The sequence below is a fragment of the Streptopelia decaocto genome (genome assembly GCF_964273445.1).
Source record: "Streptopelia decaocto genome assembly, chromosome: 2".
In the NCBI taxonomy this organism is placed as follows: Eukaryota; Metazoa; Chordata; class Aves; order Columbiformes; family Columbidae; genus Streptopelia; species Streptopelia decaocto.
Genome location: NC_138655.1, coordinates 24,581,633 through 24,609,380, shown reverse-complemented (window position 1 = coordinate 24,609,380; position 27,748 = coordinate 24,581,633). Strand labels below are relative to the sequence as shown.

The window sequence follows — 27,748 nt, the reverse complement described above, 5'->3', positions numbered from 1 at the left end:
CCACATTGCAACATGAAAAACCTTTTAGAAATATTCAACATAGTTATAGTATTTGCTGCATCAAGATTCTTGGCGGGCTATCTGCAAGAATGAAACACCGAGCTGCTCCAGAGCTCTCCGGCACAGGAGCCACCTCTGCCTGCCCTCAGGTCACATACATATTTCTCTGCTTCCCACTGTCTTCTAGAAGGAATCTCTTTGAATTTGTGAAAACAGGGGATGGGTTGCAAGTTGTGTCAGGTTAGGTCAAACAGGAGCCATCAGCGTGCTCAGGAAAAGCCAGGATGGCCAAGCGTGGTGCCTGGGTTTATGGCTCAGGAAAGTGTGCTTAGCACAGGAAGGTGCAGTCCCTGCTCCTCGGGCCACCATCACTTCCCGGGGTGCCCCATGGTGCAGCAGGGACCAGCACAGTCACCTGTACCTGATTCCTCTGGTGCTGAAACAGCTGGGTTGCAGCGCATCCCACCTGCCCCAGCAGCTTCTGCTGCGAAGGGGAATAGTCACTGATTTTGCAAAAAAACAAAAATAAAAGAAAACCATACTAGGATGAGGAGGGTTGCTAAGCAGCTGAGTTTTTAATGAAATGAAAATGCTTTCTTTGTTTATAAAAAATAACTTTGAGTCTTTAGGGCTCTGTCTTTTCTTATTTTGCTTGACACTTGGTATTGAAAAAATAAAGAAGGAGGTGAAAAGTCACAGAAAGTGGGATTTTACCTCCATCCCTGCAAAAGCTTCTTTAATACCAACAGTGAAAATTTTCCAGTGATATTTTTCCCTCATAAAAATCCCTTTTATTCTGCTTAGAAATCTCTATTTTCCAGTGGGAGGGAAGAGCTTTGCATCATAAAAACTATAGCCATTTTTATGTAAAAATGAGAAAGCAAAAAAAGACACTGAAAAAAAAACAGGTTGTTTGCACACCAGAGACAGTCTTCACCTTCACTATCAGCATTTTGCCAGGTCAGTGCTGGGGAGGAGATATTGAACTAGCAGGATTTCAAGGGTATAGAGTCCTGAAGAAAATGCAATTCTTGTAGCTGTGAGAGTGACAAGAGATTTGGGATCTGGGAGCAGGAAGGGGTGATTAACTTGGAAAAAGCCACAACTGGGAGAGGGAGAGGCAGGAGGAACAAGCAGATACCATCATCTCCAAGGGGGCTGAGGGACTGTGCCATGCAAAACCACAATATCCAGCCTGGTGAGGAGCTGTACAAGGTCTTGAAAGTAAAACCAAGTACAAAAGCAGCAGAATCTGAAAAGAAAAAGCAGAGGGAAGGGTGTGAGAGTGAAGTGTTGCTAGCCCAAGCAAAGGGGAGGGATGGTTTATTTACTAGCTGTGCTTGGCTGGGATGAAGCAGAACAATGTCAGAGCCTGGACGGGTGCAGGGGAGCAGAGTGGGTGATCAGCAGGCAGGGAATAGCAGTGTTGAAAAGGATGGATCACTCCAGGGCAATGGTTTATGCTTGTTTCATTATTTAAAAGTAGGCTGAGGCAGGTAATTACTCATGAGTCTGACCACGAGGTATTTAGCAGTTGAACCACAGAAGAAACTGCACTCACAGCCTACCTCTGCCTGGCAGGAAGCATAAGTTGATGATTAATACAGCTTAAGTCACTTACAGCTCACATCTCCATGAGCCCGTTTTCCCTGAGGAACAGGTCTGCCACATACAGCTCAGTTCCCACTAGCCTAGGGATGCTGCAAAATGATGCCTGCACCTTGCAAAGCCATACGGGAGCCAGGCAGAACCGCAGCCCCTCTGCCCAAATACACCCATCACACCCATCCAGGTGCTCACTGCAGCATCCCAGCAAGGCTGAGCAAGACCCAGGCTGAGGGTGGGTGCTGCTGAGGGAGTGGTATGACGTGGGGGATGCCTTGAGCCCACAAGTTGAGGGTTGGTGCCTGGAAGAAGTACTAAGCCCTGCAGCAGCATGGGCTTCATTTCCCCCAGAGACAGGAAAGGAGAAGGCATGACCATGCCAGCCCAAAGTCACAGCTGTGCAAAGCAGTCTAGCCTGTTTGCATGCATTGGCTTCTCAACATGAACTTGGGAGCTCAGAGCTCAGCAGTAGCTTCTTTTTTTGGTTGTACTTTTCCTTCTGTGACAACAAGAGACTTAATTTTGAACAGCACTAAGAAACCAGTAAGATAGATGTAAGTATTAGCTGATACTCAATACCAAGAATGACCTGTCTCTTATGTCCTCTCAGTGTTCTGGTAGAAGCCTACCAGAATGCAGGACACATGTTTTCCAACTCAATAGCAGGTATCCAGCTGGAGAAATGTGTTTCCCTGAATTATGGCCATATGCTATACATCCCACTTCAACGTATCATATCATGTTCCATCTGCACAGAATTTGACACTGCATAAAACAATCTGCTTTGAATTTGAATGCATATACTTCCTCACACAAAACAAAATCCTCTTGCTAAGCTATGAGCCTATAAGTCTAAATGTTCTGGAGTTTCTGGTGAAGCTTGTGCCGCAAGCAGAAAAAGCCATAACCAAAGCTGTAGGGAGAAGGCATTATCACTGGGCTGTGCCACCTGAAACAAATTCCACCTTCATAACAAGGAGCAGTGGTTTCTGAGAGTAGACAGAGCAAGACGCAGAGCACAAAATGTTAGCAGACACACTAGGACTACCAAGCTGTACAAAGCACAACATGTAGGAGTACATCGTTTGGGCTTTCTCTAAGCACCTTCAGCCCATTCATGTCTGTAACACTGCAACACTTACAAGGCAGCTAGAGAGCAGATGTCTCAGCAATTTCTAACACTATAGCACTAAGAAGTATAGAAAAATTCAGAATATTTTCATGCATGTTGAAGATAGTTCTCCTTGCACAGACTAACTACTATGGCAAGTCAATCAGGCAAAACAGAGTGATTTTTGTTGTTTTTCAAGAAAATGTGAAGCTCTCAAATTGTTCGTCACACTTCTAGTGGCCCCAGGGTGATCCCATCTGCCTCATCCCCTCAGGCATTCATCCTCTCCTAAGGAGTCTCATTCCTCCTTAGGAAGAAATGTGAAATCAGAAATACTTGAGAAGCCTTTAAATTATGAACACTTTTTTATTTCCTCTTTCTCAAAACCTTTCAGCCAGAGTAGCTGTAGCTGCTTTACTTTTGATAGCTCTGCTGCCTGTTTCTCGATGATGGATTTGTTTGCATTGCCTCCCAGCAGACTGGCCTTTGACAGAGCTACATCCCAGGTTAAATAGGTTTTTAGACTCTAGTCTAATAGAATAAAAAGAAACAGCAATTGAATGATTGAGAAGGGTCAGCAGAACTTCAGCACTGATAATGAAAAGAGTCACTCACAGGGCTTGGTGTTAGGTATTCACAAAAAGGGGCAGAAGTATGTTTTACAGAATTCCAGTTCTGGATAATGGTAGTCATTTATTTCAGTCTAAAATAACAGAATGAAGCAAATATAGAAGATCAGCCTCCAGTATGCCACAAGACATACGTGAAGACGTTGATGAGCAGGTACACCGTATTCAGTTCATGGCTGTGCCAATGGCCTGCAGACACATCCAAGAACTGCTTCCTCTCAGGTCTGAAGGATTTCTGGTTCAAGACAGAGCAGAGCTTTCTGTTGTTTTTATCTAGCTGATGACAATAAGATCCAAACCTCCTCTCCGGAGATCTACATCTGAACCAATATGAATAGTAAATAACAAACAGAGCAGCAAACCAAATTAAAACTCTTGAAGACATAAAAACAGTCTCTGAAGAGTATTTGGGATCCAGCTGCAGGACACAACAGTGCTAGGTGCAGAATATTTGCTGGAAACTGGAGATAACTGGTTTTAGGCAGAGTCAGGTTTGGGACTTTTTTGGACAGCATAACAGTCAACAGCAGATCATGCCTAGTGAATTCACAGAAGCCCTTCAAAACAGCACATTGTCATCCTGCCATGAGCTGTCGTCTGTCTTATGATGGCAACAAGAGACTCTTGCCCAGAGCAAGACTCCACCGGAGTGGGAGCGAACTCTCATTCAGAAGCATTCAGCTGGCTGTACTAAACAGAATACCTTATATGAAGTTATGGAAGACATCTATTCCACTCTGCTCAGTTCTAATGATGTCCCAGCAAGAGTACTGTCCAGTTTAAGTGCCACAATTGGCATAGCAATAAATCCCCTTTTTCCCATTTTAAGAACAAAATTCTGGCCTTTATTTCTCAAGGGACTTAACTGCAGATGAGTGCATAACAGAGTTTTTATGAGGACCATGGCAACCAGTTTTCCTGGGTCTCAGGATGATGAAAGGACATTGTGGTACTGCAGAGTGTGCTCTGTGCACTGAGTCCCTGGGAGTTCCGTTTCTTCCTCTCCCAATGGTGAAGGACCAAGCAAAGCCCATCCTGGCAGATATATTTTAAAATATTTCTCAAAGCATTTATAGAAAGCAAAGAATGTCTAGTCTGTGCATCACAAGCTGCCCAGTCTTACATGCATTTCTGTCATGCCCAGATATATTCAGGTGCCAGGTCCTGTTACTCGGTTTGTGGTCAAGAGACCGCCTTTTGTCCAGAAGGCATCAGAAAAATGATCTGCAAGGGCGATCCCTAAAACTGGATACAGAACTTTACCTGAGCCCTCATCAGTCCAAAGAATGCTTCACTATGAAGCATTTCCCACATCTAACATCCCAGTTATTATAACCTGGAATATCCTGGGCAACTGCAGCATTTATTACCTCATATTCAGAATTCATTCCACTATAAAGCCCAGATTCTTTCTCGCGGAACCACTGTCTAGCCAGATCTTGCATCTTATGCTTGAGGTTATCCTTCTTGAAGTGTAATATTTTGCACTCATTACTATTTTGTTTCACTGTACTCATGTCAAACCATCCCTTTAATGTAGCAAGGTCATTTGGAAACCCATTTTCTTAAGTGCTCGAGTTACATTTCACTCAAATAAGAAAGAAAGAAAGAAAGAAAGAAAGAAAGAAAGAAAGAAAGAAAGAAAGAAAGAAAGAAAGAAAGAAAGAAAGAAAGAAAGAAAGAAAAACTAGGCTAGTTGGATATGATTTATTCTAGATAAATTCATGTCAGATGTTTTCATGTTATCATTCTGCAGTTGCTATTACATTAAGAACTTAATTTTTTTGCAGTATTATTCAAATATTTGAGATATCTGAGACACGTGGCTGGTCTGTAATTTTTGGCACCTCTTCATTCTTCTGTGTGTTCTTAAACACACTTGTTAATATTTCAGAAATGATTGTGGTTAGTTCTTTAATTACACCAGCAAAAACATCCCCAGGACTTCCTGCTCTGAGTATATGCACTTAATTCGAATGCACTTTCAGTTCTTTTCTGTGGCCTACGTTTCTATTCCCTTGCTAGCTCTAAGTGTGTTTGGTCTCTTGTATCAAGCGTCCCTTACTTGCAAAGGTGTTTCACACATCCTCCTACTGTATTGTCTTTTGTTCACCATCCCCATGAAGTGATAAACCTTTTCTTGTTTTTCTTCTGTCTTTTTCTGGTCCCTTTTGCATTATTTATACTGTAGCCCTTCTCTTACTTTTTCTAGTATAGTGTCTTTGCTCACTTTTTGTGTAATGAGTTTTTGTTTTCAGATAAGCAAGTGGCTCCTGACGCAGTACCCCTGATTTCTTCCAACACTGTCCTCCTTGCCAACAGGATAGCTTCCTACAGCATCTTTAAATAAGGACTTTTTCACAACTGTATGTTTCCTTAAGTTCCCTTCAGCTCCTCCCTGCAGAACCTTTCCTATCAAATCACCAAAGGGAGGAAATCTGCCTTACAGGAATCCTTTAGTCTTGCTTTCCTCCTCTCAGTCCTCCTTTTCCACAGACACATGAGCTCCAGTTGCATTCTAGTGAGTTCCTTTTTATTAGTCTTATCTATCATAGTCTTATCTGGCCATGTCTTACATAGCCGCCTCCACTCTTTGAAACAAGAAGTTGTCCCAATACATTCCAAAATCTTGAGGAACTGTCTGTGCTATGCTGTTGGGTTTTGTTTGGTTTGGTTTTTCTTTCCTTAGAGCAGATATCTGGTTAGATAAAGTCCTCAATTACCACTACCCCATATCCTCAGGACACTTACAGTAGTTGCTCTAAAAAAGGTGACATCAACCTCCTCCTCCTCATTAAGTAATCATTAGTAGAGCTTTACAGTTCCTCTCTATTTTATCTCCAACAGCTCTGTCTCGCCCCTCTTTCTGGCCTTCTACACATTCCTAATATAACAGATAATACTCTTCCCTTTTTTCCTGCCTGTCCTTCCTACACAAATGATACTCTCTCTGCTAATATTGAAGTGCTGCAGTTTATTCCACTGAGCCTGTGTGATGCTGATTAAACTGTAGCCTTTGTTGTGTTCCAAGACTTCAAATTCTTCCTGTTTATTCTCCATACTCTTAGCATTAGTGTAAAGACATCTCAGATGTTTGGCAGTTTGCCCTTACATTATCCCTTTTGTTCTTCTATGGCCCTCCTGCAATTTCCCACTTCCACTCTAGAAATTAGTTGTCAACCAGACCTCCAGTTTTCTTACTCACCTGAGGTCCTTCCTACCCACCCAGGTGAAAACTGGTGTCCTAGGAGTCTTCTCACTCCTTCTTCTCTAGTCATAAAATTCTCACATTCTGAAAAGACTGGTTGTGGGTTGTTTTTTTTTTTTTCCACTAATTAAACAATGCTCTATAGGATGGCAATTCTCCTAAGGTTTTTCCTAAAAAATAACGCAGAAAGTTGTTACTAGGAAAGTGATCTTCTGGAACAGAAGTCCCCAGTTCTATTCCAGACTTATCAGTTCCAGAGAGAGGGTTGACGGCGTGCATAGTTTAAATGAATGCTAGTTTTGTGAAAATGCTAGCACATGGGCAAATATGGAGTCTTACACCCTGTGTAAGGCTGATGTTGTGCAAAATTAGCTCTGGTTACAACCTTGGGAGAACCCTTTCTAATTCCCAGTGGTACAATACACCACACAGTCATGTATATTAACTAAGACAGTGGTACTTTTCAAGGCTGCAGTCATCAAGGAACAGGCAGATGATGAGTGCAGCAGGGATAATATGTTGACTCTCCTCCCTCACAACTATGAACAGCTGGAACATCCTCAGTTTACAAGAGGTCTGATACAGAAAAGAAACAAGAACAAATATTTGGAAATCTAACCATATAATATAGTTGAACGCTGACAAAAGGACAGGGACTATACTCCTTTATAGCATATGGTCACTCTGCAAAAGAACAAATCATGTGCTATTGAAACGTATTGTCCTGCTGTCCAGCCTCTGAATGATTGACAAGGTGAAGATCAGCCACTCAACTTCTTCAAAGCTTCAGATGTGCTTCTGAAGCAAAGATTAAGGGCTTACGAAGAAAGATGTTTTATACAATGCGATCAGCTCTGTACCTCAGTTAACATTTGAGGTTAAACATTGAGGTGTAAAGAATAAACATGCTTATTTTATACATTTCAGTGAACAGATTGACCTCTCATCTGTGTGAATATAAGAAGAGTAAGATTGGATCTACTCTTCATGGGGGGTCCTTTCCAGCATTTTCCCCCAAAATCATTTGCAAATATACAACCCTCCCATAAATCAATGTAAGATGGAGTGTGCAGTCTAAAAAAAGAGAAGCAGCCTTTGCAAAGTAAGGGCTTAAGCCCGTGCTACTTTTTTTTCATTTAAATACTCAGAATTTAATTGTTCTGATGCATATCTATACTTCAAAGATGAGCCAGTGGTTTTCTTGTGTTTGAACAACACAACCAATGCAATGGGTGAATCGTGTAACATCTACTGATACGTATCACACCATCAGCCAGACTGGCTTCAGCTGTCTTCTGTCCGCTGGTGTCTATTACCACTACTTCATAGATTCTGCTCCCTCTTCTGGCCAGCAACATAATAAAAGAAATCATTTCCCCTTTTAAAATATGATTTTGAGCATGGGGAGTTGAGAAATGGAAAAGAAAATTCATATTACTTTGGCAAGACAAAGAGATCTGAGCTGCGCATCCACTGAATTTCCGTATTTGGATTTCTCTCTAACAAAAGCTTGCAGAGTTTGTGGTAAAAGCTGAAAAAATAATTACTAGTATTTTTTGTTCAGTTGACTGGTTAGTTCTTGGGGCAAGGGTGGGAGAGAGGAAAGGAGGTGCAAGCGAGGAAAGACCATCGATCAGTTTTGCTCTATCTTTTCCCTTCTCCTTCTTGGCACTGTACTGCTCCTTCTCAGTTTTGTGCAAAAGAATATTGCAGGCCTAAAAAAGGAAATGAGCAGAGATCCCATCTTTAGGAATAGTAGACTTGCCAAAATGGGCTCAAATAATGGTATATTAGCTCTAGTATCCAGAGCACGTGCTCTGACAGGCCAGCGTTTCCTCTGTTTTAGTAGGTAAAATCCAAAAGGTTTGTCTCCAAAGCAGATACTGCAGATTCTGACTGGTTTTGCTTTTTTTTTGGGTCCCCTCACTTCCCTTGAAGCCAACAAGCACAGGCCAGACATTTGGGAAAAAGGCCTTTCAAACCTTTTCTGAACGTTAAAGATGTCACCAAAAATTTGGCTAATGTAGGAGAAGGTGCAAACTGCTCTACATTGTATATCCAAAACAGCAAAATCTTATATGTTACTTATTTGAGGACATCCCTTCAGGAGAGATTATTAGGCCTTCCACAGTTGAACTTTGTCTGATGAAGCTCTCCAAAGCCACATCTGAGGCAGAGCAGAAAGGACAGTGTGCTACCAAGCATGCAATGTACAGGCTTGCAGTAGAAGCGATGTTGGTTTTTACACGGAAAGGGAACTGCAACAAAAACCTCAGCGTATGGTTTTAGCTGAAGCATTGTCTGCACATGTGGTATTTTGTTTGCTTACAGACATGCAAATAAAGAAACAATTCATCCTTCACTATGTATGAATTTTGTAAAATTTCAGATTTTTACGTTGTGTTCATTTCCAGTTGACAGTGGCTTATGTATCTTGATTACCTTTCCTCAGAGACCATATTCCAGACTTTGCAGATATCATCTTTCCATTGCTTTCCCTCATAAAGAGAGTGGGAGCTTCATCCATAGCAGAACTCTGAACTGGTGCAGTCGGAGCAACAACCAAAGTTCACGCCAGTCAGAACCCCACTGGCTGCAAACAGTGAACACAGCTCTAAAGCAAACGCTCTTTTTAAAGATGCTAGTTCCAGATCTACTATTAGGCATGAACTTGAAACATTATTAAGTACTACAAAAGAAACATTTCTCTGGAAGTTGTACCAACTCCGAGGCTGGACTCTTCTTCAGGTCTCTCAGCTGCTGCTATTCAAACACTCAGTCTGATTCTGCAATCCTTTGTTCAAGCACCAGTCCGAGGGGGTGAAAGTTGGCCAGAGAAAAACGTGTGAGATCAGATCTTGTGATATGGTAAGAAAATTCCACTTTCCATGAAAAGAACCTTGTTTTCAAACACATTCCACAAGGTGAGCAGCTCTTTCAGCCCTTCTGCATTTAAGATGCATTAAGATTTTTTCCCCCCAAGAGTGTGGCTCACAGCCCCTACCCTGCTTGCACCACCTTCTCCACATGCTTTGCTGCGAGAGAGCAGGGGAATCCTTCTCTTGCTGAAACAGCTACTCATAGAATAGTTCTTCATTATCTAAGAGATAGTCAGGAAATATTTAATAAATATATTACCCATTGCATCAAAATAAATATCATTTATAAAACATTCATTGTCTTTTGCTCATCATCATCATACAGTGTATATAAATGTGCCCAGTACAGATGAGATTTACAAATGTTTGCCTTAATTTTTCCCCTTAACGCATTCTCCCACTTACAGTAATCATTGCATAAAATGCATAAAAACATAATGCAGCTTTATGCCACCGGCATAAACCAAAGATGAAACTAAAGATCTTAGGAGAGTACAAAAAGTCTTCGGATAGAAGGAATGGCTTCAGGTACGTCTTAAAGTGGCACTTGCTCCAACTCAATCCTGCAGCATTTTAGAACTGGAGCCAACGTTTACTTGAGAACTCAGAATTACTTAACCAAATAATAGAACATATAAAAGCAAGCTGGCTTTTGGGAAAAAAAAATGTTTAATAATACAGTAATAGTTGTAGTATCGTCCAGTAAAGGTGTATTGTAAAAATATTCTGAATATTAATTTACCTCAGATAACTTTAGAGTTGTAAATACTTGCATTATAGTGAGGTAGACAGTAAAAAAAAAAAATTCTTTTCTCCATTTTTAGCACAGAATTTAAATCTTGTAATATCTTAAGGAAATGATAATGTTAAGTAAGGATGAAATATTTGACTAATGCTTAATTCTGTACAACTCAAATATAAACTTTAAAAAATATTAAAAATTATAACATTTCGAGTGCATATAATGTTTTGTACATTAAAAAAAAAAAAGAAATGCATGTTGTTCATCTCCATTTTGCACTTTTCAGTCTGTTTAAATAAACAAATATTTACAACTTTTATATGAACAACAGTGCATCCAAAACAAAATGTGCATTTTAAATTATTGCTCCTGGTCGAGTCTTTTTATTACCATTTTATATTATTATTCTCTTTTCTTTTTCTTTTTTTCTTTAAATTTCTTTCCACCAGTTTATAGCTCTGCAAAACCAGATAAGCCAACAATTCTAGAGATCAGTGGGGGAAAGCCTGAAACTAAGAACATAGTAGTTACATTAAGAAAGGGCTAGGCATGCTTCGAAGTGTGCTTTCCTCAGGTGAAGCCATAGCTGAGACCAAAGGTGGGAAAGAAACAGAAATCTTACACAAAATGCCTTTTCCAGCACAACATTTGCGCATAATACTGCTGCAGGTTTCGAGGGCTGCCAAACTAGAGCTACCTAGGGATCTGGCAATGGCATCCTTGCACTGGTTGTGAAATCCAAAGGAGTTTCCTTTCCAATCCACCCAGGTTGTGCTTTCTGTAACACTTCGCTCTTCACAGTTTTTCATCGCTGTCTTAAAATAAAACCTAACTGGTAATTACAATCTTGAGATTTTTTTTTCTTTTTTTTTTTTTTTTTCCTTTGGGGGGTAGGGGGCCGTAGGCTATTTCTGGCTGGTAATCTTGCAGGAATGTGAAAGAGAGAGGGAAGAAATGAAACAGCCCTTTTCGGAGCAACTTCAGAGAGGGCTCAGTCTGCTCCCTCTCCCTCCCCCGACTCTTTTTGTACTTGGTAAATTGCCTTCACCTTCGAAAGGAGGAGGACAGATCACCAGATAAACCCCGGGGGCGGGAAGGGAAGCGGGGAAGGGACCAGGCGGCGGCCTCGCCGCCTGCCCTGCCCGTTCGCCCTTCACCGCACGGCAGCCGCGGGCAGGCGCTGCCCGAGTCCCAGCTGCCGCCGCAGCAAACCGGCGCCGGGGCCGCCGCCGCCACACGCCCCTCCGCGCCGCCCGCCGGTCCCCGTCATCCCAGCCACGCTCCGGGCGGACGCGGGCGGTCCTCGCTAGTCGCATCTCCGCCAGACGCAGCCCCGGCTGCCGCCGAGGGGTATCCCGCCCGCTACCTGCAGCCGCAGGACTCCACCACCATGTCCTCGTACTGCTTGTATACTACGTTGTTGCCCGCATCGATGTAGAGGATGCTGATGGGAGTCAGTTTGGTGGGGACGCAGCAGCTGGGCGGCGTGGAGCCGGGGTCCATGGAGTTCATGAGGGTCTGGATGATGGCGTGGTTCGTGGGCTCCAGGTGGGAGCGCAGCGGGAAGTCGCAGACCCCCTCGCAGTGATGGGCCTCGTACTCCAGTGGGGCTATAATCCAGTCGTCCCAGCCCAGCTCCTTGAAGTTGACATGTAGTGGCTTCTTGCTGCAGCGCAGGCGAGACTTCTTGCCGTGCCGCTTGCCGTGCCGGCTGGCGAAGGCGGTGCGGCGCTGGCGCCGGGGCGGCGGGCGACGGGCGGCGGGCGGCGGGGGCGGCGCGCCCAGCTCGGCGCGCAGTTCCCCCAGGAGGCTCCGCCGCCGGGCGCGGGTAAAGACCACCAGCAGCGCCCGCTCCTGCGGCGGCCGCGTCCGGCGGCCCAAGCCCAGGTCCCGCAGGTCCAGCCAGCGCGGCGGCCCGCGGCCCGCCGAGGCCCGCAGCTCCAGGCACAGCCGCTTCCAGGGTCGCTGCTCCCGCAGGCCCTGCCGCACGTCAAAGGTCTCCCAGCCGGCGGCCGGGGCCGCCCGCAGGTCCAGGGCGCGGGAGTCCAGCGGCCGCGGCGAGAGGCAGGGAAAGAGATGCATGTGCAGCGGGGCGGCGGGCAGCGGGCGGCCGCGGGGGGCCCGGCGGAAGATCCGCAGCTCGGCCCCCACCAGCTCCTCCGTCTCGGAGAGGGTCGATACATCAAACACATACTGCTGCCGCCTCAAGGGAGCGGGCGAGAGATCGTCTGCGAGATAAAAAAATAATTACAGTCAGTTGCGCTCAGGGGGATATGCCGAGAGGTCTCTGACGAGAGGAAGGGCGGACAGGGCCTTCGGCTGCCCGGCCGGGGCCGCTCCTGCCCACTTCACCCCCGCCCCCCCAAGCCGAGGCCGCCCCTAGACCGGGACTAGAGGCTCCTCCGGGAGCCAGGCCCGAGCCAGGCCCGGGGGACGGCAGTAAGGAGAAGAAGGAGAAGAAGGAGAAGGAGGAGAAGGAGGAGAAGGAAGAGGAGAAGGAGAAAGAAGAGAAGGAGAAGGAGAAAGAAGAGAAGGAGAAGGAGAAAGAAGAGAAGGAGAAGGAGAAAGAAGAGAAGGAGAAGGAGAAAGAAGAGAAGGAGAAGGAGAAAGAAGAGAAGGAGAAGGAGAAGGAGAAGGAGAAGGAGAAGGAGAAGGAGAAGGAGAAGGAGAAGGAGAAGGAGAAGGAGAAGGAGAAGGAGAAGGAGAAGGAGAAGGAGAAGGAGAAGGAGAAGGAAAGAAGGAGAAGGAGAAGGAGAAGGAGAAGGAGAAGGAGAAGGAGAAGGAGAAGGAGAAGGAGAAGGAGAAGGAGAAGGAGAAGGAGAAGGAGAAGGAGAAGGAGAAGGAGAAGGAGAAGGAGAAGGAGAAGACGTATGGAAGGATCCACACCAGGCAGGAGACCGCTCTACCGCACCAGAGTCAGTCCCTGCTCTATGCACATTCTCTGTCCATCACCCCCATCAACAAAGTGGGAATGGTACTGTTTTTGTGCTCATGTACATTACACACAGATACATACATACACACATATATATTCTCCTTCAAGAGAAAAACCTGGACTTCTTTTTTGACACATTGGTGTACGAAGTGCAGTGTGGAAAGCAAACCAGATTCCCCTGAGCTGCTTTCCAATAAAATGTTTACAACCCAGCAAATACAAAAATTCCCAAAGCCCCTGGGTTTCCCCAGAAGCTAGTAAAGCTTGTGTAGATTTCAATAGTAAAAGTGTCACTGGAGCCTCTGTTCAGCAACCCCTCACCGCTTTTCCAAACTCAGCCCGCTCCAGGAGCAGAAACAGAGACTAAAGAGATATACAGCCCCGTGTTATTTATTGATATCAAAGGTCATTGCGATTCCTAATCAGTGTATTTCATAACCTCGGCCCTACCTGACAGGTCTGAGGGGACCTCCTGAAGGGGCAGGAGGGACGACGGGATGATTTATGCAATCCAAGATCTTCAGACTCACCATGGCAATGTAAAATCAATGCGGATTAACATGCAGTTAATCAGTGCGGATTAGCATACTCTAAAGTCGCCCTGTGTCGCTGCGCGTTCCTCCAGACGCCAAGAGGGAAATGGAGCGTGGACAGGGAGCCACTCTAGGCCACGGGAGCCCACGGTGGAGGCTGCCTGCCGGCCGAGCGCGTCCCTCCCGCACCGTGTTGAGCTGCCGTGGGAGGCAGCGCCGCGCACCCACGGCACACCCCCAGCTGCGGAGCTGGGTGCCCGCCTAACACCATACCCCTGTCCTGCCCCCGGGGCGAGGAGGCCGGTGCAAGGCTGCGAACCCCGCCGCGCCCCCAGCATGAAGGGTCGGTCGGGGAGAGGGAGCCGGAGCCCCCCTCACCCTGACCGCGCTGCGCTCCGCGGGGGCTGCGCTCCTAGGGGAGCAGTGCCAAAATAGGTCAGGCCCTTCACGCATCCTGGGGAACTTGGACCTAGGCGTGCCGCATCCCTGTTCCCGCATCCCCCTTCAGGTTCGGCGGTTTCCCCGAGGCAAGCCTGCTTCTTCCCCAGAGAGGAGCGCACGGCCGGGAGCGAGAGGCAGCTCGGCCCGCCGCATACGCCCCTCGGAAGGATCCGGGGGGAGTCTGTAAAAAACACACACAGCCCGAAAAATGTCGTCACAGCCCTGGGTGACGACAACATCTTCTCTGTCTATCTGCTGAAAAGGAAAGTTAAATACAGAGGGAGCTGCCTGTAGGCGCTAGACGGTCTCGGCAGCGCTGCAAGGACGGAGCACGATTTCGCTTGTAAATCTGGGAGTGTTCTTCTGTCCTTTACACACTTGGGCCGGTGTGGCTGGGGGCTGAGGTGGGCCTGGGTTGCAGGAGAAGGGTCTGCAAGAGAGCTCAGGGACCATCGTCTCCTTCTTCAAGGGGGTCCCAGGCAGAACTGGAGACGTCAGCCAGAAAGGGACGTGCATCCCTCGGGCAAGAACGCACAGATCCTCTTCCTCCTTCTTCTCCTCTTCTTTGGCTTTCCCTGCGACCAGCATCTCTCAGATGCCTGAGCATTCGACACGGCGCAGGCGGTTGTCCTTGCTCCGCCGAGCTGCCTCCATCTTCTGCCAACGGCTCCAGCGACCGTCGAGGAAACCAAATCAGCCCTTCTCCTGGCTTTAGGCTGTGGGCAGAGCCGAGCGTGGGCACAGCTCTGCTTTTAAGCCACCTCTTTGCTTGGGGGGGTGCTGGGAGGGGGTGGTCAGGCTTGGTTTCAAAGGCAGATAGATGCTCACCCCGTTTTGTACTCCCTGTTGGATGGGTTGAGGGTGGGGGATGGGCTGTCCCCAGCTCACTGTCCCTCCGGAGCAAGATACCCCACTCACCCCCTTCCCCGTCCTGTTCCTGGCCGGTGTCCCTGACGAAGGGACTCGACCGCCTCAAGAGTGGCATCCAGGCGTGGGGGTTAGATGGGAGTGAAGTGGGAAGAGGCTGAATTCCTCGCAGATGCCCTGTGCTGCAAGCGGTTTATAAAGGGTCTGCAGAACCCTGTCATGCGGCGGGGTGGGGGGGCTGCGCCTAAAACGCGCTCCCCAGCAGCATGTTTTGACGCTCCAGCTTGGCGGAGATTGAAAGCGTTGCACGGCCAGTCTGGCTAGCTCGGTGTCATGGCACTCCGGGGACACGGCCGAAAGGCAGAGAAATGTGTCCCCGAGCACTCGAGTCTCCGAGGCGGGTTTAGGCAGCACTGACTCTGCGCTGGAAGACTCCTTCTGTTTCTTCAGCTGCCGGCTCCCGCTCCTAGAAAGGGGCAGGGCTGCCGGTTGTTTCAAGTAAGCAGCTTTGAATCCGATCAGATAAACGCTATTTATTCACTCTTGTAACCTAATAATTCCAGATGAATACATAATCCTAAACCAGTACTGGCTCGCTCCCAGCACGGTCGAGAGGGTGGGAAAAGCAACGGAGGGTGGGGAGGGAAAGCGGTACCTTTGGAGCCTCCAGAAACTGGAGAGAGATGGGTCTGGTTTGGGGAACCTTTGTTCCAGCGAAGCTACTGCGTTTGCAGCACACAAAGAGCGGCAGCAGCGACGGCGTGGGGGCAGCCTGGCTGTCCCTCTCCCTCCTTGTGAGGAACACACACGGATCAGGGCTTGTCCTCTTCAGTTTGCCTTTAAACTCAAGGAGTGGCTGTGGTGAGGTCCGGGATTTGCAGCAGCCAGTTCGAGATCTGCCTTTTTTCCCAGGCCAGTCGAGATTCTCATTATCGTTATTCCCGTTACCGTAATATTTGGAGAGAGCAGCCAAGTCATCTCACATCCAGCCAGGCTGGGGAAAGCCACATTGCAGAAAATGCACCGGAGGGGGGGGGTTATATTTGTAACGTTAACTTAGATGAATGTTAGTTACGCAGTAAGTATTAGTATTATTTCGACTCCCTGTTGTTTATTTTTTTTCCAAACGAAGATAAAATATTGGGAGCTAGAAGCGGGAGGGAAGAAGAGAGCAGATCTACCCTGAATTTAAGAACGTGTCGGCGGCGGGGGAGGAGAGCAGCCCTGCCCCGCTCTGCCCTCCCCAAAGCGTCCGGGCAGCGGTGTGCAGCGTGCCGGCCGCGGGGGGCTGCGCCGGGCCCCCGTCCGCCTCTGCCGCCGCTTTCCTCCGTTTTGCGGTGGCGAAGCGTTTATCGTCGCCCAAGGTTAAATGAATTATTGGGTTGGGACGTTTCCTTTAGCTCCCTGTGTGAACCCTTTCCCGCTTCCCGGGTTCGCTTTCTCGCCGGCAGCCTGGGCTTTGAGGCGAGCCGGGGGTTAAGGAAGGCTATACAAAGTTTCCCTTTTCATGGCAGATCAGGTACTGGGCTCCCAGCCAATTCATCAGGGCTCAGATCTTAACTTTACATCACTGCAAATTATACCCAAACCACATTCATGAAGAATTTTCCCATTCCCAAATTCTCTTTCAAGCCATATTTAAACTCGCAAACCAAAAGCACATTTGCAGTTTAAAGACCCTTTGCAGGCGCTCTCTCAACAATAATCTGGAAATTAAAACATATATCCCCCGTAATTGCGAGGGGCTGCCCACACGTTGTCTGCAGAGTCGCAAGGGTGACAGGTACTTCTCTCGGAGCATTACTCGAGCTGTGGAAACAAGAGGCTGACTCTCCATGTGTGGTATTTCTCCGGTTCTCGGTTCCGCATCTCGCAGCGCCTGCCTTGCCGTGTTTTTTTATTATACCGAGTGATTAGATTTAAATGTTTCGTTCATTCCTCTATCGAGTAATCGAGAAAGACCACATCTTCCTCGAACAAATCCTTCCCAATCCTGCCGAAACCCCAGAGAGCTGATGGAGGGCTGTTGTTGGGTTTTTCTTTTTCCCTGAAGCGGGGAGGCACCTGGCTGCAATATACCTTTGGTCACCGCTTCACCGTACCTGCGCCGGGAAGGCTGCCTGTCCTCGCCCCACTCGCCGCTGCCGGCGGCCGCCTCCCGCCACCTCCCCGCTTCCCACGATCGACGCTCGGCCTTGGGGGACAGAGACATCGCCGCAACAGTCACGGACCGTGCCACGGGGCTCCGGGTCCCCCATCTGTCGACATCGCCCCAGGAGTTGCGCGAAGGCGAAGAGGGGCTTCCTTGTGCGGTTCCTACCTGCTGTAACAAGCATTAACCGAGCCCACTTCCCTTTGCCCGTTTGTGGTCGTTTTGCTACCCGAAATACTTCGATCGAGGATAAATCATTCCTCCAAAACTATTCGTATTGAAAAAATTGGATTGAATATTCCCAGCGCTGGGAGCTAAGAAATGGAGTGAGGGGACGCTTTGGAGGATATTTCTGAGCGATATACGTGGAAGCACCAGGACAGAGCAACCCAACGTACGGATCTGGCCACAACTAGCAAGGACTGAAACCCTCCCTTTCGCTCAGAAACCAGACTTCAGGCACGCAAGGACGACCAACCTAAGTTCCAGCCTGACTCTAAATCGCAATGACTTGGTGTTTTTTGTTTGTTTGTGGGTTGTTTTGTTTTTTGTTTTTTGTTTTTTGTTTTTTGTTTTTTGTTTTTTGTTTTTTGTTTTTTGTTTTTTGTTTTTTTTTTCCTGTAGAACTACGAAGCGAGGAGGAAAAAGAGGAGGGCGAGGCCCCCAGTTGCAGTGCCCAGCGCCGGGCAGCCCGGCCATGCCGCCGTCTGCTGCGAGCACCCGAGCCGGGCTGACACCGGGTTGCGCCGGATTTTCTCCCCACGGGCTTCTCGTCTCCTGGTTGTGGCCAGCTCGGACTGCGGCACAGCATCGCCCGCGAGCGGCGGAAACTCAACAGTTCCGAAGCGGAGAGCTCGGTCCTACCCGCCTCGTAAGAAAAAAAAAAAAAAATCATAAAAACCACAAAACCCGCCTCTTAGCAAGCCCCGCAAGGGAGCTTCTGTATTAAAAAAAAAAAAAAAAAAAAAATCAGGATGGCATCTGAAATGAGCCACCGGAATGCCTTGACAGGTTTTATCCCTTCTCGTTAGCAGAGTGGCTCCGCGGCCGCGCACCGCCTCGCAGGGGCATCTGAGCCGCGGAGTCGCCGCGGGGCTGCGTCTCCCGGCGCCTGAAGGCTCTGCTTTCCCAGACCGCGCTCCCCGTCCCGCTGCGCTTCTGTGCGCGCCTTTGCAAAAGAAAACAAACAAACGAAATAAAACAAAAAGAAACTCCCGATTTTCAGGAGGGAGAGACGAGCGGTGCGGCCGCGGCTGCCGAGGAGACGCGCCGCTGCCCGCTCCGCTCCCTTTCCGCAGCTCCGGCAGCGCGGGGGAAAACACAAACCTCCAGATATCCCGCAGGAGCAGGCAGCACGGAGCCGCAGCCCCTTCGCCCACCGCCGCCCGCCCCCGCGCTGCTGGCTCCGCGGGCGCGGAGGCCCCGCCGCCGGGCCAGGCGAGCCGGGCCGCCCGCTCCTTCCCCGGGCGCACGGCGGGGATGGGAACCGGCTGCTCGATGCCGTGCTCCAGCCGTCTGGTCTGCATTAGTGTTTTTATAAGGGGCTCAAACAAATCGCATACAAGGTCACCAAATAATTAACAGTTGTGAATTCCCTCCTTCCCCATTAAAATACTTCCCTGCTTATATTTCATTTTCCTTCTGCCAACTACAACACTGCCTGGGCAAAGGCGCTGCACAGATTACACTACATTGCAGCTTTCGGTCCACCCAGAAACCCGCTGTTTTGCATAAACATGTTGCACTAGATGAACTTCAAGTGGGATTTACGCTCTTTTCTTCAGCCACACGCGCAGCCCGGCCATTTCCAGCTCCTGCACACGGCATCCCCCCTTCCTCCTGCCCCCTTTCCTCACCCCCCTCCCGACGCTAACGGCAAGAGCAAAATAACGGTGGTCGGACCCTGGTCCGTCTGAATCAGCTGTCTCTCAATTGGAACACAAAACTGCACAAAGAAAACGAGAACGGAAAAGGAGACGATCTCAATCCACTTTGATTTCCCACTCCCTTAGGCGCGGAGCTCAACATTTCCTACGGGAGAGCCCGGCCGCGGTATCGCGGCTGCGGGCAGCTCTGCAAACACAAAAGGGAAAGGCGAGCTGAACCCACGGCAGCCGGCCCTTGTGGCATTCCCTTCCCACGGGATATCTCTCTGAAAATCGCGCTTCCTCGCATCCTCGATATTTATTTTTTTGTTTTCGGCTTGTTCCGAGCCGTGCTGCATTTCTTGCTAGCTGTGGATTTGCTTGTTTATAGCTCCCTTCTCTAGCTCCCTCCTGCTCTGTTTTTTTTTCGTGGTTTTTTTTTTTTTCGTGTTTTTTTTTTTTTTTTTTTTTCCCTGCCTGGTGGAGTCCTTGCAGCTCCTAATTGTCCTGCGTTACTGTGGAGCTCCAATGCTGGGGGTCCTGAGGCCAGCGAGAGCACCATCTGCGTTTTAATGAGTTACTTCATGTGCCAACAGTAATTTTCCTACATTCAGCTAAGTCTTGTCTGATCTTGCGACCGTAACAAGGGGGAGCGAGTGGGGGGCGGGAGGGAGTGGAAAAGGGGGAATCGCAAACCCTTTCCCCCTTTTCTGCACTTTTTTTCTACCTTTGGGGAAAAAAAATAAATATATATATATATATGTATATACAATGCAGTAGTATGGCTTTCGTCCTCTCGATCCAGACTGAAAGCGATCTTACTAGTTTCAAGTGGGAAGGAAAAGGAACAAGAGGCGGAGAGGAGCGGTTGTGGTGTTCGCACCGAAGCTCCCTGCCCCTCCCAGCCGCTCCGGCTCCTGCGGCCGGGGGATGTCGAGCTGTCGTTCCCGCGGGACGCTCTCGGACACGCGGGCACAGCAGCCCACGCCTTGCGGGAAGGGCATTTCTCGGCAGGACTAAAAGCTGCTCCACGCTCCCTCTCCCAGTTGCTGTCTCCCCGAAACAGTGCGGTGGAGGATGCCGTGCGGGCGGAAGGGAGCGACGGCCACCGCCGTCTCCCCCCGGAGCTGCCGCTTAGGTAAAGAGCAGCCCATCTAATTGGGTCAATTTGGGCGGCTATATTGTCTGCAAATGAATTGACAGAAACTTCCCCCCCGCCCCCCCGCTTTCCCTGAGACTGTTCATCATCAGCACAGCTCCAGCTCGCCAATTAACTGGGCTAGGAGCCCACGGGGAGGTGGGCAGTAAAATAGCTACCACTTCAGAGGAACGGAAGCTCTCTTGAAGTTTTTTGGTGATGTGCCATTGGCTGGTCCGCTTCATTATGGGAGACTAGACAATATTTGATATGTTATGACATGAACACTCAATTAGATCACTGAGTTGAAATACTCCAATCAGTGGCTTGATGCTAAGCAACCCTCAGAAGGTCCAGCAGAAGGTCACAGCCTGTGACACATCAAATCAAAATCAATGGGGAAAAGTGAGGCTTTTCCTTAATCAAACCAGGACTTCTGTTAGCAAATCACTTCCCCCGGAGTAGAATCTCCCATGCAGCGAGATGAGCTAAATTTGTTAAATTAACTGTCTTTCTTCTGGTTATCAAGAATAAGATGATCTTGAGCACGTCTCTATTTCCCTGTGGCTCGCAGAATTAGCACCCTGTTTCCTCTCCGGCGGGAAAGCGGGACAGCGCGTTTCTGACGGCTGAACTTTCGAAACAGTGTTTCTAGAAAGCTTGTCCTCTTCCCCCCACCTCCCGTTTAGCAGCGACGAAGAAAACAACCCTCATAAGGCGAAAGCGGAAAGCAAAACCCCGTGTCCCCTCTCCCCACGGAAACCCCTAGGCGCTTCCGACCGCGGGGTGCACCCACCGTGAGCGCTTTCACGCACCCACCCGAGCCCAGAGGGACTCAACGGGCGCCAGGGCTAGAGGGGAAGAGCCTCGCTGAGCCCCCTCTGCAGAGGAGGACCCCGAGCCGGGGGTGGCGATGGGGCAAGGGGCTGAGCCGTGGGTGCCCAAGGGGGAGGAGTGATTGTAGAACCGTGGAGGCGGCGGAGAGAGTTGATTTTGGTTTGGTTTGGTTTGGTTTGGGGAGAGACTGGCTCCTGTAGCTCCAGGGAGCCGTGCGGTTTTCCTAGCGCTGCGTTTTTCCCTGAAACGGCTGGGAAGCGGGGAGGTCGGCGTGCTTTCCCGGCTGCCGGCAGCTACGGGACGCCGCTGCCAGCCGCTGGCAGGTACATGGGCAGGGTACCGCAGCGGGGGGGGCGCGAACGGAGGGGAGGATCTTCAAATCGCGGAGAGGGGGAGAGAAGGAACCTTCATTGAGAAACTGCTAATATCGTTAAAGGCTCACAAACAAGGGTAATGTAGGCGAAAAAAAAAAAAAGATAGAGACAATTTTGAGGTAAGATAATTCTCTTTTCCTCTGGATCGCTGAGGAATCTCCACCCGCTGCCTTGGCTACGAGCGATAAAACGAGAGAAAAGTAAAGCGGAGCTCCGGCCGGGGTTCCAGGTCGCCGAGGGGTCCCGGGAGCCCCACGGCACTGCTGCTACCCGGGATGAGTGGGGACAAGGCCTGGAGCCCGGCCGGCCCCGGGCTCCGCCGCCCGCCCCGTCCTCTCCCCTCCGCTCTCCCGGCTGCGGGGGCAGCCGAGGGCCCGAGGGAGCGACACCCGCTGTCCCCCCCGGCGCTGGGATGGGTGAGGACCAGCTCCGCACACACCAGGCTTAAAGGACGTAGGATAGGCCCCGAAGGAGGCGGCGAGTCTGTGCCGCTCCCCACTGAGCCCCACGGCCGGGAGTTACCTGGGCTTCAGGCTGCGCCCCCTGCATGCGGAGCCGGCTGTGTCCCAGCCCCAGCTCTTTCAAACGGGGCTGGTGAATTTCCAGGTGGACCCGATAAAGCGACCCTACGCGAGAGCAGCTTGAGACAGCGTATGTTTGCCCTCGGTCAGTTTGAACTTAATATTTGCATTACAGCCGCAGCGATAAGAGCGATCCTTTCTTCTGCAGACAGAAAGAAACTAGAAGAGCGATTTTTTTGCTCCAAGGTTGAGTTTACACCCGAAGTGCGCCTGCAAAGCTGGGACGTATTTCGCACCACCCCGTGACGATCCGGGGGCGAACACGCGTGTTTCTCTCACGCAGCATTTACGGCTGCTGCGGTCCGGATTTAGCGCCGCGGGGCAGTTTGCTTTAAAATAAAACAACTCGATCCACAATTTACGGAAAGATCCACTTTCTGCTATACCGAGGGGGGCGAAAAACACCAGTGACCGATGTAGTGCGCTCCCCGCCTCCCCAGCGCTAGGCTCCGCAGGACGGCAGCTGCGGAGCGCCGCGGGAAGAGGCGCCCGCAGCCCCGAGAGGAAGGTGAGGGGCGTGGGGGGGCAAAACTTACCTCGTCCCCTGTCTACAAAACTAGTGATGGTGTTGGCAGATTTGGACGACTGAAAAAAGCTGGCGTTGATGCCCAGTTTCTCCGCGATGGAGTAAGTCCTGAACAGAGACAGCATGTACTCGTGAGGTTCCGCTCGTGGGAGCGCCCGGCCCACGGCGTGTCCCCCTTGCCGCGGGCGGTTGTCCCGTGGAGTCCGCGTCACCCTGCGGCCCCGTCCGCCCTTGGAGGAGGCGGTGAGCTCCGAGGCGGCGGGGAGAGAAGCCGGGAGGCAGCAAGGTAAATCCCAGAGGAGGCTGGCGAGCAAGGCGGCGGAGAGCAGGGCCCAGCGTGCATTCATAGCGAGAGGCGGCGGCGGTGGGGAAGAAGAGGAGGGCGGCCCGACGTGCGGCTCCGGCGGCCCACGGAGCGGCGCGGGGACTGCGCGGCGGCGTGGCGCGGAGCGGGGACTGCACCCGGGCGGGCTCGGCCCGGAGCAGCCCGCCCCGCCCCGTGGGTACCGCCCCGCCGCGGACCGCCCCGTGGGGGCACCCATCCCGCCCCCGCGGGGCGGTCCGCGGCGGGGCGGGACACCCCGCCGTCGGGTGCTTGGGGGTCCCTCGATCCCTCCTCGGTGCGGACTCCAGGAGGGAAGTGGACGCGAGGGCCGGGACAGCTGCCGAGCGTCTCGCTGCCACCCTTCGGGTACCGCTTCTCATCAACTAGCCAACGCTTTGGTGCGTTCAGGTGCTGAGGGTGCTGTGGTTCCGAGTGTGGACAGACTCCGGCGAAGCTAATGGTCTTTTGTAATGCTCTGCGTATTCCCACAGCTATGTGTCTGTCGAGAGCTTGACATAAAGCAGGGGTCTCTCAAGAAGGAGAATTTGGTGAAAAATGGGGTCTCACCTTGGGATGCATCAGGGCCCAGCTATCAGGCAGCCTTGGGGCAAACCCTGCCACTCATCAGAGAGAGAAAGGAAAGCACAGGAGCAAAGAGACAGAGACAGTTCTTTCAAAATCTGCACAGCCACCAGCCTGAGGGGGAGCACGGTGCCAGGATAGGACCTGGGAAAATTCAGTGATGGGCAGACAGCACCAGCAACATAAATGGGGCAGCCCAGGACAGGCAGAAAACCTCCCCTAAGCAGGGCACAGATCCTCCTTGCATTGGAGCTGTCTTCTGCAAGAGGATTTATCCAGCCCTCTTCATTTTTTCAGAGGTGCATCCCCCAACATAAGACCTGTGTCAGCTCTCCAAATGGTTTCATCCAACCACCTCTGTGGGGCTTACAGCCATGGACAAATGACGGCAACAAGTTTGCATTACCTTACCTGACCTGTTCCCTCTTTGCTTCTTCCTGACCTTCTTCTCATCTTTCCGCCTGAACCATGGCACTGCTGGCAGCCACAAGCCACCCCCTCTGCTTCTGAATGTTGCTTTCCTTTGCCCTGTTCTGAGCTTCCCTGTTCTCCTCTCCTGATCTTCCTCCACTGTGTCCCATTCTTCACCTCTTTCTACCTCTCCTATCTGCTCCAGCTCTGCCACTGGTGGATTTTCCTCTCATTCCAGCAAGAGATTCTGCAGCCTGTTCAGCAGTGAAATCTCATTCCATAACAAAAATAAAGGGAATCTGGCTTTCAACTCAAGTTGAATCTGACATCCCTGACCACACTTCTTCACTAGCAGCTGTTCTTCATGTCCATGCAGTCACACACTGGACTTTCTTGTCTTTTTCTTACTCCTTACTCCTTCTCCTTTTCCACCAAGAGAGGGCAACTCATGCCTGGGCTTTTGGCATTGCTTCCAGTGTAACACACACATCAGTGGGATGAGGCAGACCCAGCCAGGGCATATGGAGCAGGCAGCTATCCTGGTAGGTCCCAGTTTGCCTGCAGTGACCTCAGTCCCACTGTGCTCCTCAGCTCTTTGGAAGAAAAGATAGGGGAGATTCAGACCATGAAGTGGAGATGAGGACCATGAAGGGGAGATTTGGATCAAAACAGAGGCTCAGGTTCCAAGCAACCCAGGCTGCATCTCCACTAGGGAAGAAGATGACTCCAAGTCAGGGTCTCACGTGCTGCCCTGCAACTCTCCACATGTGGTTTTGGCCCCTGCCAGCTAGCACTTTCCCAGACAGTGCCCAGGCCTGTTACAAGTTATGGCTTATGCCCAGGGCTGTCCCCTATACGGTTATTTGGATTCAACCATGTGGATATGTGACACATTGCATAGCTCAGATGAGAGAACAGCGCCCGTCATTGCTTTGGCTTCTTTTTAGTAGGATAGATGTACTGTGAGGTGCTGGCAGATGAACTGTGAAGAAACAGGGCTACAAAAGAGTATCAGTGACAGTGTAGAAATGAGGCAAGTGTTCTGAAAAACCAATTCCCACATTGCTCCATCCCATTTTTTCATCCCCTTTTATTTATCATGCCTTCACTCCTCTCGCCTAACTCCTGGCTTCACAGCTGCCCTACTGACCATTCCACTCCCTTTTCATAAGCTGCTTTCTGCTCTGAGACCTTCCCCCCTCCTCCTGTCCCTTTGGTTTCACTTTTCTGCTGCCTCACTTTTGTTACTTGCAGTCCCCTTCTCCGCCCTCATCCATTCTGTTCTGTACTTAGCATTTTGGCTATTTTTTTGTTTGCCACGACCCAGTTCCATATCATCACTTTTTTGTTTCCTTCTGCCCCTTTTGTGCCCTCTTCACTTATTCCACACTCCTGCCTGCTATCTCCAATCAGCTGCCCAGCTCCAGTTTCTTCTCTGCCAACTTCTGCTCAACCCAAGTCCCCCAGGCTCTTTCTTTTCTATCCTGCTGCATTCCATTGTCCTATTTTCCTTTTCTGATATTGTTTCAACTTCCCACATCCCCTCCTTGTGGTTCCCAGTGCTGCTGCTGCACGGCTGCCCTTTCCCACTCCCACCCCGCTGGTTTCCAGGGTCCCCTTGCTGCTCCCGAAGTGTCTGTTCCTTTCCTGCCTTTGTCTCTTGGTCTGTCTCTTCTCTCTTTGTTCTCAGCTTTTTCCTCCCTTGGCCTCCTCCTCTCCCTAGGGAAGGTGGTTTCATACTAACGCAAAGCTGCAAGGGTCGAGTGGTCTCGAAAGCAACTTCCATCAGCCTGATTTCATTTCTACCTGCTGCCTTTGTACGTTTTAACACGGTCTCTCAAATTGACTCAGACGGCTGCTTTCCACCCTTGCTTCTTAATCAGGGGCCTGACTCAAAGGCCTCTGCAGCCAACGGGGGCCGTTCCCCTGGCTCTGGGGACCTTTCAGGCAGCACGGAGGCTGAGGGGAGCTCACACACTGTTGTTATCACCCCAAAACAGCAATGGAAACCAGATGATAGAGTACACAGCTAGTAGTAACAGCCATAAAGTAGGCAGCACTTCTCTCCAACCTTTCTCACAGCATTAGGCCCTCTTGCTCAGGGTGTCCCCATGCCATTTCAGAAGACAATGCCATTGTTCAATACAGCTGATAGCCAGGACAATCACTTAAGGGAACGACTGAGCACAGGGAAACTGAGAAGCTGTAGCAATTGTGGTGCCTTATGCAGCTATGTACTCAGATCATTGTGAGGGACTTGAATATATCAAACCATCTTCAGAAGTTTTAGTTTTGATTGGCATTGAGAAAACCGCATGGAACCGGACCTGAGAACCACAGGCAGGAGTGGGCATCTTGTGGGCAGCGTGTGAATGAATCAGCGCCTGTGAAACACTTGGGATTGCAGCTTCAGAGCTTGGCAAAGGACGTAATAACGGCAGTAACAACAATAAGAAGAGTAAAATAATAACAGCCACAAGGAAAGAAGAATAGCATTTTAAACAATTATTTCCTTTCCGGTTTTCTCAACAATAAAAGTTGGCAGAATTTCAGTTTATAATTACTTTATAAATATTTTGTAACAACTTTTTATTTCAAATATGTTTCTGCAAACTAAGCAATTTGTGGAAGTTTTCTGAACTACAGTTTTAGAAGCAGTTTCATTGATTTCCTTGCACTAGAAGACACAGATTTCACATATCTCAAATTTATTTATCTGAATTTACTATTCTGGGAAAAAAATAATATCACTAGAGGCAAAATTTGAAAGCCAAGAGAAACTGATAATCAAATGTAATTTTTTTTCCCCTGGAAGTTTAATGTGAATTTCTCTTGTTATAACTATAAAATGACCAGCAGTGTTGAGGACTAGTGTCAGAGGTTAAAATTCAGCCCTCCACAAGTGGTCAAGCCAAGGCCTAAGCAACCCTCATTTGACCTTTGGTTTGCGGCCTTTCGGAAGACTTACTATGGTGCATGAGCGGCATTAGTATAGAGCTGATCCGTTTGTAGACAGTCCCTCTTAATCTTTTACATTTTTTACAGCTAGATTGTGGCTTATTTTAACATGAATGATCCATTGTAGGGTGGTGGTTTTTTTTTTTCTGTGAACCAAATTCATTCTCTATTAGGCTGACTAGAAAATGTACCCAGTCAAAGTATGGGCTTCTTTCCCCCTTTACCACAAAAAGCTCCGAAAAGGCTGTGGTCACACCACATAATCAGGGGGTAGGAAGTCCTACTGGCAGAACAGTTAGCACAACCGTTTCTGAAATGCCCGTGTAGTCCATATGTGCTGGTTTTCAGCAAAACACCAGCCTCCACAAGCCTCAGCTTTGAAAATGGGAACAATCTTTCAAAGACCCCAAATCTGAGGCATTAAACTCCCATTGCTTTTAGCTGCAATTTTTTTAGCACTCCTGCCTCCTTGCTGCAATGCTCCTGAAAATACTGTTTTTCAGTGCTCCATACTAGCAGGAATATTTGTTTTCAGAAGGTAGATTTCGACCCAGAAGTTGCTTCCCCTTCCTAGATGGATGTTCCCTGGTGGGTAATGCTCCAGCTCCTTTCTCTGCCTCCCTCCCAGCCGGGCTGTCCTGCTCTCAGCTGAGAGCATCCTCATAGAGGGAGCACTGAGCTCACTCCTCTGCTGCCTGAATTCTGGAACATCAAATTAGCCAAATATATATTTTTTTGCTTAATACAGCAATATTTGTTTCAGCCTACCCACTCTCCAAACTGTCAACATAGACCTTGAAAGTCTAAGTGGACTAAGAATTTTAACTGTCAAAGCCATGGCATGTGATCTAACAGGAGGTGAGGGAGCATACCCAAATAAATAGGTTGCTTTAGAGTCGGAATCCACTCCCACATTGTGGTCCTCCAAGGAAGGTTCTGTTTTGCTTTCCAAGCATCCCGTGAGGGATCTGCACCTCTCCCAGTGCCCCACAGCCTGCAGGGCTTTTCCAGGCAAGTCCCCTGTGTTCTGGCTCGGCGGAGGCTTGTGC

At 49.4% G+C, this 27,748-nt stretch overlaps 1 protein-coding gene across 1 annotated transcript; it reads right to left on the bottom strand.

Annotated features, from left to right (window-relative positions):
• Positions 1-9,735: 9,735 nt before the first annotated feature.
• On the bottom strand, positions 9,736-22,770 carry GDF6 (growth differentiation factor 6; the record flags this gene model as incomplete). The annotated part of the gene is made up of 2 exons (XM_082044680.1): positions 9,736-12,402; positions 22,434-22,770. The coding sequence occupies 2 exons, from the start codon at positions 22,768-22,770 to the stop codon at positions 11,537-11,539; spliced, it is 1,203 nt and encodes a 400-aa protein (XP_081900806.1). The 3' UTR covers positions 9,736-11,536.
• Between the last annotated feature and the right edge of the window lie 4,978 nt (positions 22,771-27,748).